Raw genomic sequence first — 11,737 nt, 5'->3', positions numbered from 1 at the left:
GTGATGATACATAGCTATCATCCCAACTGTTGAGGAAGTTAAGAGGATCTCAAACCTAAGGCCGGCCGAGGCAAAATCAAGTTTCAAGTAGAAAAACTAGGGGAAAAGTGTAAGTGGCCCAGGCCTGTAACGTGATCTACTTAGGAGTCTGAGGTATTAAGATTGATGAGATTTCATCTTCAACATAACCAGCAAAATCAGGCTGGAGGCCTGGCTAAAGCAGTAGAGTACCAGCTGAGAAAGTGCTGAGAAAGAAAGTCTGGTGCTTTTAGTTCAGTGGTAGAGCACTTGCCTAGCTGGGTAAACTCTAGGTTTTTTAAATCTCCCAATCAAAAAGAAAAGTCAGACTGGGTTGGAAGCCTTGCCTAGTTAGCATTTCTGAAGCCCTGGGCTAATTTTCTTCAAGCTGAAATATTAGACAAAAACTTGGATCTGTAGGAAGTGAAAAAACACAAAATTTTAATTTCCTTAAAAGGAAAATAAATATTTAAAGCAGAACTCTGATGAGCAGGTAAAAGGGATTATCCTGTGGAAAAGGTTTTAGTTACGGTATGAAGTGTGAAGAAGTGTGAAATGAATGTGATATTGAATGATGCGATACTCTCTCAATAGACTGGTTAAGGAGTCACACTGCTAGCTTAAAACAAGCAGTTTTCCATCTATGTTCTCTTCATAGTCAACTAAGAGCCATAGAGCTCTTATTCATGCATATAGCTTCCTATATTTATGTCAGAAAAACAAAGAAATTTTTATGTATCTCAAAAGACTCCGCTCAGTGTTGACATCATATTTTTATAAAAACTGTTCTCGGCCGGACGCCGGTGGCTCAAACCTGTAATCCTACCTACTTAGGAGGCTCAGATCTGAGGATCGAGGTTCAAAGCCGCCCGGGCAGGAAAGTCCGTGACTCTTATCTCCAATAAACCACTAGAAAACCCGAAGTGGCACCATGGCTCAAGCAGTAGAGCGCTCGCCTTGAGTTGAAGAGCTGAGGGACAGCGCCCAAGCCCAGAGTTGAACTCTGGGCTTGAAGCCCCACGACTGACAAAAACAAAAAACCCCAAAAACCTGTTCTCTAGAAAATGAGTGAAAAGAATGGCACTGAATGATACTGAATTACAGTTCTAACGTGTGGCTTAGTGGAAGGCAGTCAAACTCCCCATCTGCCTTTGCAGTCAGCTTGTTGCAGGAAGTTGTTTTAGCTGAAGGATATGGAGAAAATCAGGCTTTATTCAGACAGTTGGCAAAGGACTACAAATAGCTTGTTGACTTACTGTTATCTGACAGAATTAATGCTGTGAAAATGGCCATATTGATAAAATTGGTAAATGGCTGAAAGGTCTTGTACACAACTGTGTTGTGTACAGTTCCAGAGACTAAGAGGCTGTTGTACCATGATTTTCACAAGATTAAGATGGGCCTCTAGAGCCAGGAGTTGGGTTTGCTGTCACCTCTACCCAACGCATTCAGCCTGGACATTCCAAAGGTCACAGAGAACAGGGTGGATGCGGCCTGGATGGAGACTGGGACAGCTGTGGCTGGCTGGAAGCTGGATTACTGCAAAGCTCCGCTTTGAGTGAAATGGCTGCTGCTGCTTTCACTCCTGTGCACGCTCTGCTCAAGTGTAGGACAATTTGAGTTTTTTAGTGAGATTGTAGTTTTCTACTCAATGAGAGAATTTTTTTTCCTATCGAGTTTATCATAAAAGTTCATTCTCAAAACGCAGAGAATCATAAACCACAAGTCAAGATGAAAAGGGTTTTTAATCAAATGTTTGAATATTCTGAAAACTTGGCTTGAAAGGTACTCATCAATTTTAAATTAGGTGTAAGGTAAGCCATCTCCGAAAACATACATCTCTAGTTAAACAACCCGTTCCTCAACAGCAAAATTACTGAGAAATGTTTTCTCTTTCTTGAAATGGAGATCCGAGTGACACTCTGGCTGCCGGTGGTGGATTCACACCAGTCCCTTCACTGTGTCACCGCCTTAATCCCGCAAGTCTTTCTGAAGACATCAGTGAGAGGCTGGCCTGTGCGGGTGGCTGCGCTGTCCTCAGCTTACAGGCCCTGGGCCCAGTGGACGGACAGGTCCTCGTCCTCCACTCCAGCCACCATGTCTTCAATGGCATTCCAGTCCAGTTTGCTGAGGACACTGCTGGTGCTCCGCGATGTGCTGTCCAAGCCGCCCACAGCAGGAGCCTCAGGCTCTTCCTCTTCAGATGGCAACAAGTCCTGGAGAATTGAAAAGATAGCTGTGGTTTGGCCATTGCTCAGCATCAAAGACCTAAAGGAAATGTGAGAGGAAGCAAGCTGTGGTTGCCCAGCACATCCTAACCAAACTGACAATGAGCTACATCCCACCTGACGCATCTGAAGGGAGGCAGGCTGGGTTTTGATTCTTGCAATGATGATCTGTTCTTACGGTTTTGTTATTCCCATACTTACTAATTCTTGGTAATACTGGGGTCTAAGCTGAAGGCCTTGCGCTTGCTAGACAGAAGCTGTACCATTTGAGCCACGTCCATGGTTCTTTCTTCTTTTACTTTTCCAATTGTCTCAAGTTTATGCCAGGGTGTCCTAGACCACAATGCTCCTGTTTAGGCTTCCCCTTTAGGTGGGCTGACAGATGGGAGCCACCACACCTGGCTTTTATCAACTGAGGTGGTATCTCACCAACTTTCTGCCTTGGCTGGCCTTGAACCACAGTCTTCCCCATCTCTGCCTCTTCTGTAGGCAGTACTGCAGAGAAAACCGTAAACACATATCAAGTGTTTACGGTTTTTTAATTAAAAAGAAAAGATAAAGTCAAGGAGATTTCTGAAACATAAATGCTAAGCTAAAAGAGTGGATATAGTTTGAACCACCGTTTTCAAACTGTCCTAACGCTCTGTACTTTCAAGTCTTAACAACAACAAGACCACCGTAGCACACAAGACAATCACTAGACCCACGGAGGCCTGGAACAATGCTTACTCGTAGAAGTGAACTGTGGCTCTCATGCAGAGTCCTGTGGACTTCTGAAGGTGCAGGCCAGGGACTCACCACCTCCTCCTCCAGGCATGGCTCCTTCACCTGAGGGGTGGGATCGGCACCACCATGCATTTTTGTGTGCAGACCACAGTATGGAATACTAACGCCTTTTGAGAGAAAAGAACAAACCCTGTATTAGAACTGATTCATTCACTCATGCGTTGGTTCATTTATCGTGACTTTACTATCAAAGTCAGAATGAGCACATTTTACTTAATATTCAAATTGCAAAGTTTGTATATGGCTCACTTTAGAGTTCCAGAAACGTGAAGCCCAATACCAATACCATACCCCTACCCCTACCCATACCCATGTCCTAGTGGACAATGAAGCCAGCACCGAGGGCTTTCTGTGGATGAGGACTGGACCTCACCACAGCCCCCTTCAAGCTACACAGGCCTGCACTGCGGGAGCTTTTACAAGCAATACAAGGAAAACATCCAGCTGCAACTGTTTTAGGGACAACGTGAGTGCCATAGTATGACCTAGACATAATGACCTACATTTATTATGTATTTACTTAAAAATCAATAAAAAATAGAGAATCTAGGCTTAGGATTCTAGACAACTGTGCCGCACAGCCATACTCTCCCATCCCATTCTATACTTGAGATTTATATGTGACCTGGAATTATTTAAAATTTAGCCTTGAATTAAGGAAATACCTATTCTTTATCTCTTACCTTTCTGGGAGGCAACTGGAACCTGTATAGCTTTCCTTTCCACTGCCGTGGCAGCCCCGGCTTTCTTCTGTATGGTGAAGGTGGCAGTCCCTGAAAAGGTAAAAACACTTTTTGTCCCTGCAGATCATCCTCGGTTCTTCACATATCATCCTGCATGTTCTTTGAGGACAGCTCTGAATCTGCTCACCAGGCCTGGCTTGTTGAAGGGGTCTGATAGGTACTAGCTCAGAAAGCAAAACAAAGCATGCAGTCTTTGAGACTGGGTGGCCTAAGAGCACAAATGTGATCATTTTTCAAATGAAAGTAAAAGAGCTCTTTAATAAAAAACTATTAAGAAAGAAACTGAAGTCATCAGAAGATAGATATCCCATGTGGAACTGGCAGAATTAATCTTGTGAAAATGGCCATGCTGCCAAGAGCACTCAATTCAATGCAATACCCATGAAAATCCCATGATCATTCCTCACAGGCTCACGCCTGTAATCCTAACTACTCAGGAGGCTGAGATCTGAGGATTGGGGTTCGAAGCCAGCCGGGGCAGAAAAGTCCCCATGAGACTCACCGCCAACAAAACTACTCAGAAAAAACTGGAAGTGGCTCAATGAATCAAGTCGTAGAGCGCTATCCTAGAAGTTCAGGGATAGCACCTAGGCCCCGTGTTTAAGCCCCAGGACCGGCACATATGCACACACACATAAAAAGTTCACAGCAAAAAGACTCCAAATAGCAAAAGCAATTCTAAGTAATAAAAGCACTCAGAGCACTCGGAGAGTACCATGACTGCATGATACCTACACAAAACAGACCCAAAGACCAATGGAAAAACAGAGAAGATCCACACCTATAGTCAATTAATTTTGAGAAAGGAGTCAAAAAGTACACAATGGAGAAATGGCATTCTTTTCAACAAATAGCACTGGGAAAACTGGCGACTTCAGAGGACTGAAACAAGACCTCTCTGTTTAATCCTGTAAAAAATTCACTACAGAAAGATCTGAATCTTAAAGTCTTCCACAGAGAAATATGGGAAAAATGTTGGAAGACAGAGTCACAAGTAAATTTTTCCTGTGTAAGACTCTAGATTTCAGAGAATGAGAGCAAGAATTGACAAATGGGGTCTCTGTCAAATTAGTTTCTTTTTTGGTCGGTCATGGAGCCTGAATTCTGGGCCTGGGCGCTGTCCCTCAGCTCTTCAGCTCAAGGCTAGCGCTCTACCACTTGAGCCACAGCGCCACTTTTTTCTTTTTGCTTATGTGGTGCTGAGGAATCGAACCCAGGGCCTCAGGCATGCAAGGCAAGCACTCTACCACTGAGCCACCTTCCCAGCCCTGTCACTCAGCTCTTAGCTGAAGGCTAATGCTCTATCACTTGAGCTACAGTGCCACTTCTGGCTTTTTCTGCTTATGTGGTGCTGAGGAATTGAACCCAGGGCCTCATGCATGCAAGGCAAGCACTCTACCACTGAGCCACCTTACCAGTCCCTCAAATTAGTTTCTGCACAGCAAAACAAACACCTATTAGAACTAAAAGAGGTTTATCTGTCTGGGGGAGGAAAAAGGAGAGCACAGAAATGGTAGGACAAAGGGTGAACAGAAACAGCAGTGGTACTTACTGGACAATAGGATGGAAATGAACTATACACAACTTGTGGGTGAGGATGGGAAGGAAAGTGGGAGAAAGTGAGGGAAGAAGTGGCATTATACTCTTTTATCTGACTTATGTAACTCTAACTCCTCTGGATATCACCTTTGTAATAATAAAAATTAAGTTTAAAAATAATTTTTGAAATAAAAAAAAATTATGTCGCCATTAAACTGAAATTATATAATCTGCAGGAAAATGGATACAACTAAAGGGTATCTATTGTGTGAGACAAGCCATACTCAAATAACGAAGTCTCCTATGTTTCACTTATATGTGGATATCAGACCTTTAAGACACTGCTGGTGGCTCACGCCAGTACTCCTAGCTACTCAGGAGGCTGAGGTCTGAGGATCATGGTTTAAAGCCAGCCCCGGCAGGAAAGTCCGAGACACTCTTATCCCCAATAAACCATTCAGAAAACTGGAGTGGTGCTGTGGCTCAAGTGGTAGAGCGCTGAAAAACTGAGGGACAGCACCCAGGCCCAGAGTTCAAGCCACATGACCTGTCAATTCCTTACATTTTGTTGAAATCAGAATTCATTTTCCTTAAGATTTTACAGTTTTTCCTAATAAAATCACAACCCTGGACACAAGGAGGATAGGCCCATACCCACAGGTCACAGAGCTTGGAGTCTTACCGTGCAGCTGAGGGGAGTCTTGAACTTGCCCAAGAGGCTCCCTCCTATGCGAAAGACCTGGCTTGGACACATGTCTGACTTTTGCATGATGACTTAATGGGAAATTGTGCTTCTGTGGATTCTCCCTAAAAGTGAAAATCACACAATTATTACACTCTTAAAATCTCTCTCATCAGTGATAAAGTTTAAGATTTAAAAAGCATAAATTGTCCAGGTTTAAGACATTCACTTGACATTGCTTATTCTCTACCTTACATCTGTGTTATATTTAACACATTATGAAGCACAACCAATTATTCTTCCCATGTTAAACCTTATTTTTGGGGGGGAGGGACATGACAGTACAGGGGTTTGAACTAAGGCTTCATGCTGGCTAAGCAGGTCCAAGGTACCCCTTGAGCCATACCCCCAGCTCATCCACTCATTCATTCATTCATTGCTGGTACTGGGTTTTGAACTCAGAACCTTGAGCTTGCTTGCTCACTCATCTAGTGCTCTACCACTTGAGCCACACCTCTAACCCAGCTTTTTTGCTGATTACTTTTTGGAAACAGAGTCTGGTGGATTGTTCTGCCTGGCCTAGCCTCAACCCTCCATCCTTCGTATCTCAGGCCTCCTGCATAGTTTAGGATTATAGGCATGAGCCACTGGTGCTTGGTTTCATTAATTCTTTTCAAAGAAATTTTTTAGTTATCTATTCATTTAATCCTATATATATTTGGCAGCTACTTAGATAATTAACTCCATTTTATTTTTAAAAGGCTCCAAGGAACCGTCAGTATTTTCAGCAGATTCAAAACTACACACAAGTGATCGGATGGTGTGTGGGTTTTGTTGGCAGCATTACTTTTAGGATCTTAACTAACATAATTGTGTTTATAACTGTAAGTCAAAGATAGTAATTCTTAGCAACACAGTACTACCAATTCATGTTTACTATATGAATTGTCCACCAACAGATATAACTGCATGTCTGTTAGCCACATGCAAGAAATTCTTCACTTGTGTACCGTAATATTCTAAATTTAATAAATTCTACCTGATTACTCATCCAGTCCCACTTCAGGTGAACAGTACAATAATAAAGACCTGAACAATCTTATCTGTAAGTGGACAGACATCACTGGTGTGTGTGTGCTTGTGTGTGCACAAGTGGCTGTTCCTGCGAGGGTGAAGACAGATGGAGAAACAAGGAGAAGTTAGGAGGCAAATTGTAGAAGCAAATCCCAACAGGAAGTAAGACAACAACGAAGGACTGAGCAGGTGTCACAGTCACACATGAGCATGAATGCTGTTATAGCTTCCTTAGAAATTCAATGCCATTTTTGCCTTTTTCTTCAGTGACTCTGTCAATCTCTATTTCCTAAGCAGGGTGCACGCGAGCACACTGAACTGGGGTAGCAAAGGCTTGCTGTTATTTTGCAAAATGCCTCACGGCGCCTCGTGTTACCTCGGTGGCGAAGACCACTGCAGCAGTCGGGAGCCCGCCGCGGGGCTGCGCTGGGCGGGGCCGCACTGAGCCCAGAAGCGCTGGACCGGGCTGAGCTGGGCGCGCCTGCGCGGAGCCCGGCCGCTCTGGGCGGGGCTGCGCTTGCCGGCCGGGGCTTTGGGCGCCGACGGCAGCTGTGCCGACTCTGAGAGCAGTTCATTCATCAGACTGTATGCCTGCGAGATTCGACGGCTGTAGTGAGCGGAGAGCAGCAATCTTCAAAAGAATGGACACGTCACGCACTCAGCAGGCGCTCTGCATTGGTTGGAGCTGCCGGCCTGCCCCGGCCTGCCCCGCGCCGGACAGGGTGTGCATTGCCCCAGCCTGCCCCGCGCAGGACAGGGTGTGCATTGCCCCGGCCTGCCCCGGCCTGCCCCGCGCCGGACAGGGTGTGCATTGCCCTGGCCTGCCCCGCGCAGGACAGTGTGTGCATTGCCCCGGCCTGCCCCGCGCAGGACAGGATGTGCATTGCCCCGCCTGCCCCGGCTGCCCCGCGCCGGACAGAGTGTGCATTGCTCCGGCCTGCCCCGGCTGCCCCTCGCAGGACAGGGTGTGCATTGCCCAGGCTCCGCCCGCTCCGAGGTGTCCCGAGGGAACAGCAGCAGCGTTCATCCAAGTCCCCAAACGGAAGGGTGCAGACATGGGAAAGCAAGCGGCGGCATGTGTGTGTGTGTGGGGGGGGGGGGGTCCCCGGCCGAGGCCGCCTCCCTACCTGTCCTTATCGTGCTTCATCTTCTGTCTCTGCCTGATTTCCCTGGAGGTCAGGAAAAACTGCAAGAAACAACCAGCGCATTCAGTACCCAGAATTCTTCTATTTAGGAAACAAGGCCAAATGCAGTTACGTTAGAGCATCACTTAATTAAAATAAGGGCCAGTTTAATACGTGTAATACAAAATGCACTTTACTAGTATCTCAAAAACAAAACAAGTATTCGCACAAGTGCGTCCCCACTGCAGGGTACGACATCCGACTACATCCGCACTCAGTGGCCCAGAGGTATGAAGAAAATGTAATGGGACACCAGACGGCTCCGTCCAGAGACACACTTTAAATGACAGTTCACCTACTTTCCTGTGCCATGAGCAACTGAAATAAAACCAGCTTATACAGAAGCTCACAGAATTTATTCCTAATGTTGCCTTAAAAATCAGGTGCTATTAACATTTTACTTCAGATTACAAAGTCATAAACTTTGATTATCATCTAAACATAATGATATGACCATCAAAGTAATGCTACTTTGTTTCACCCTTTGACTTGTAATTTATTTTATTTTTCTTGTGATACTAGAGGTTGAACCCATTGTTTAACTATTTTTTGTTAGTTGTGAGACTTGAACTCAGGGCCCAGGTGCTATCCCTAAGCTTTTTCTCTCAAGGCTAGTGCTCCACCACATTCAGCCACAGTTCTACTTCCAGTTTTCTGGTGGCTAACTGGAGGTAAGAGTCTCATAGACTTTCCTACTTGGGCTGGCTTTGAACTATGATCCTCAGACCTCAGCCTCCTAAGTAGCAAAGATTACAGGCATGAACCACCAGCTTGTTTAACCTTTTAAAGAAAAAAATATATCTGATCTGGCCATAAAAATGTTCATATTCGGGCTGGGAAGGTGGCTCAGAGGTAGAGCGCTTGCTTTGCATGCCAGAGGCCCTGGGTTCGATTCCTCAGCACCACATAAGCAAAACAAAAAAAGCCGGAAATGGCACTGTGGCTCAAGTGGTAGAGCGCTAGCCTTGAGCTGAAGAGCTGAGGGACAGTGCCCAGGCCCAGAGTTCAGGCTCCACAACCGGACCCAAAAAAACAACAAAAAAAATGTTCATAGTCAGGCTCAGTAAATAAATGCTAACAGTTTATAAACAGCTAAAAACCCACACTCAGATACATGGTACACACTACGTGGAGGTAGTTGCTTAACTTTTCCTAACTTAAGTAAAATGTTAACTTTCCAATCCCACAATTAAAATTTACATTCAAATTATGTTCATCTTTCTTGACTATTTGCCAGGAGAAAAGTACAACATACATGGTGTGACAATTCATTACTCTAGATTCTGCACACTTACTGGATTGCCTCTGGGGCAGAAAGGATCATGTTCCTGTCCCCTCTTTTGGGCCAGCTGATTCAAGTATTCTGCCATTCTTTCTTTTTGTTTTCTTTTCATCCATACTCTAATCTCTCTTCTCTCCTTCTCTGTTCGTTGTGCACCTCTGCCAGAAGAATGCTGAATCCTGGGAAATTAACAAGCAAGGAGGTGTCATTGGCTTCTCCATTCGTTATGGAGACAAGTGTCATGACTTCTCATTTGGAAAGATTCTGTGCTGTCCTGAAAGGCAGTGTATTCCTAAGATCTTTAGTCATTGGTCCTCTGAATGCCTAAGACTAAGCATCAGAAGGCTATCAGCATGGGCTGGGAATGTGGCTTAGTGGTAGAGTGCTTGCCTAGTATGCATGAAGCCCTGGGTTTGATTCCTTAGTGTCACATAAACAGAAAAAGACAAAATGGTGCTGTGGCTCAAGTGGTAGAGCACTAGCCTGGAGCAAAAGAAGCTCAGGGACAGTTGCCCAGGCCCTGAGTTCAAGCCCCAGGCCTGGCCAAAAAAAGGAAAAGAAAAAAAGAAAGGCTCCATAATGTTTGCCTTAAGCCTTTTCTTTCTCAATCTTCTTACCTGGATCTTTTCTTTCAAACTGGAATGCATGTTCACTAAAGGTTCTACTTTGGACTTCCTTACAGCTGACCCACTCTCTGGAGCAGAGCATCAGCTGCTTCCAGCATAGAACACAGGGGAGATTCTGACTCTGTCCCATCCGCAGGCACTGTGCACTGTGCACGCTTGGTCAGTCACCAAGGGTGGTGGGAATACTGTGACTGGCCCTTTTTTCAGATTCAGGACATGGTGGGAGGCGCGGGCGTCCGGCTTTCCCACTGACCTCGCCGGATGTTCTTGGCACTGCGCTCACTCCCCGAGGCTCTGGCTCTAACTCGGCCCTTCCCTTTCCTCACAGGCATTTCCCCACAGGTCTTTCTGTATCAGTCCCGCCATGACTTCTGCCTCTCGGGGAAGGTGAACTAACCATGAACTACAAGTGGTCAGAAAAGGTGGTAACAGAAGGAGGTTGGAGTAGATGTTAACAGCGAACTATCAAGTCCTACATGGCTTATTCTCAACACTGGCTCTCTTCTGGAGTCTGTATCTTGGAATAAATATGCCAAGCAGTGCCTCAAATGAAACCTTTCACTCAAGTCTCTAAAGAGCTTGTGTGGAAGACATTTCACCTGTGTCATCACAGCCTGTTTCTGGAGGAATGGTGTCCCATGTGACTCCAAGGGGAAAGAATTCCAGAAGCTTGTGTCTGCTTTCCTCTGGAACGAGCCCAGTGCACCTTTGCCCTTCACTCATTTTGCTTCCAGTGTTCGCTGTGTGGTAAGGCTGTAGCCAACATGGAGCGTGACTGTCTGCGGAGACCCCCGCGCCCCCATATAGGGTCAGATGCCATGGACACTGTGCAGACGGCTGGACTCCGCCTTCCACTGCTCGCTCCCTCTCCCTCACAAGCTTCTCTCCAAATAAAGCTCTTGTTCTCTTTGTCATCGGCCAATATATCCACAGTATCATCCACTGACTGGTCTGACACCTATCTACAACTGCATTTTACAACTTGCTGAAGAAATCACCGGCTTTCGTCACCTCTTACAGGTTCTTAAGTTCATTGCAGGTGTAACTTCACTCTTCATTCTAACCTGCCATCTGCGGACCGTGGATGACTCCAGTCACTTTCTGACTGGCTCCCATCCTAGCTGGACAGCTCTGTTGACTTCCTCTACTGCCTACAGCTAAGGTGACCTTGTGAGTGCCTCTCTTCTCCACCCGAATAAGCCTGCTCTCCTCAATGCACCTTCTCCAACCATTGCCATTCAGTGCTGATCATACCTTTGATATTATGTTCTATCTAGAGAACACATTCTTTTTCCACTTAGCCATTAACAGAATTTTGGTATTCGTCTAAGATATACACATCAAATCTCAGGACTGGTAAAGCTGCCCTCTTAGACGGACCTTCATCCCCTGGATGCCCATAGTGCAATGACTTAACTTGGTCTCCATTTGAGACTAGAAACCAAATTTTATCTTTGTTCTAATTCTTGGCACTTAATAGAATTTATAAAATCTTCATAACACGTACATTAATTTCAGAATGGAAGGTAAGGGGCTGGGAAGGTGGCTCAGTGGTAGAGCGCTTGCCTTGCATGC

The 11,737-nt window shown here is 45.5% G+C and overlaps 1 protein-coding gene across 1 annotated transcript in view; it reads right to left on the bottom strand.

The window, feature by feature from the left end:
• Window positions 1-1,757: 1,757 nt before the first annotated feature.
• The window catches only part of LOC105987311 (chromosome unknown open reading frame, human C5orf42), a 97,704-nt gene continuing 87,724 nt past the window's right edge, over window positions 1,758-11,737 (bottom strand). The window contains exons 46-54 of the mRNA XM_013018523.1: window positions 10,762-11,130; window positions 10,154-10,230; window positions 9,550-9,717; window positions 8,198-8,256; window positions 7,447-7,701; window positions 5,997-6,121; window positions 3,716-3,805; window positions 2,976-3,139; window positions 1,758-2,234 (exon numbers count right to left, since the gene is read on the bottom strand). Coding sequence (XP_012873977.1) covers window positions 2,061-2,234; window positions 2,976-3,139; window positions 3,716-3,805; window positions 5,997-6,121; window positions 7,447-7,701; window positions 8,198-8,256; window positions 9,550-9,717; window positions 10,154-10,230; window positions 10,762-11,130 — 1,481 coding nt within the window. The 3' untranslated portion in view covers window positions 1,758-2,060. The remainder of the gene's footprint in view (window positions 2,235-2,975; window positions 3,140-3,715; window positions 3,806-5,996; window positions 6,122-7,446; window positions 7,702-8,197; window positions 8,257-9,549; window positions 9,718-10,153; window positions 10,231-10,761; window positions 11,131-11,737) is intronic.

This window comes from Dipodomys ordii, unplaced genomic scaffold (genome assembly GCF_000151885.1).
Source record: "Dipodomys ordii isolate 6190 unplaced genomic scaffold, Dord_2.0 Scaffold41, whole genome shotgun sequence".
Classification (NCBI taxonomy): Eukaryota; Metazoa; Chordata; class Mammalia; order Rodentia; family Heteromyidae; genus Dipodomys; species Dipodomys ordii.
The sequence above is the reverse complement of the archived record's forward strand: the minus strand, read 5'-3'. Positions and strand labels throughout refer to the sequence as shown.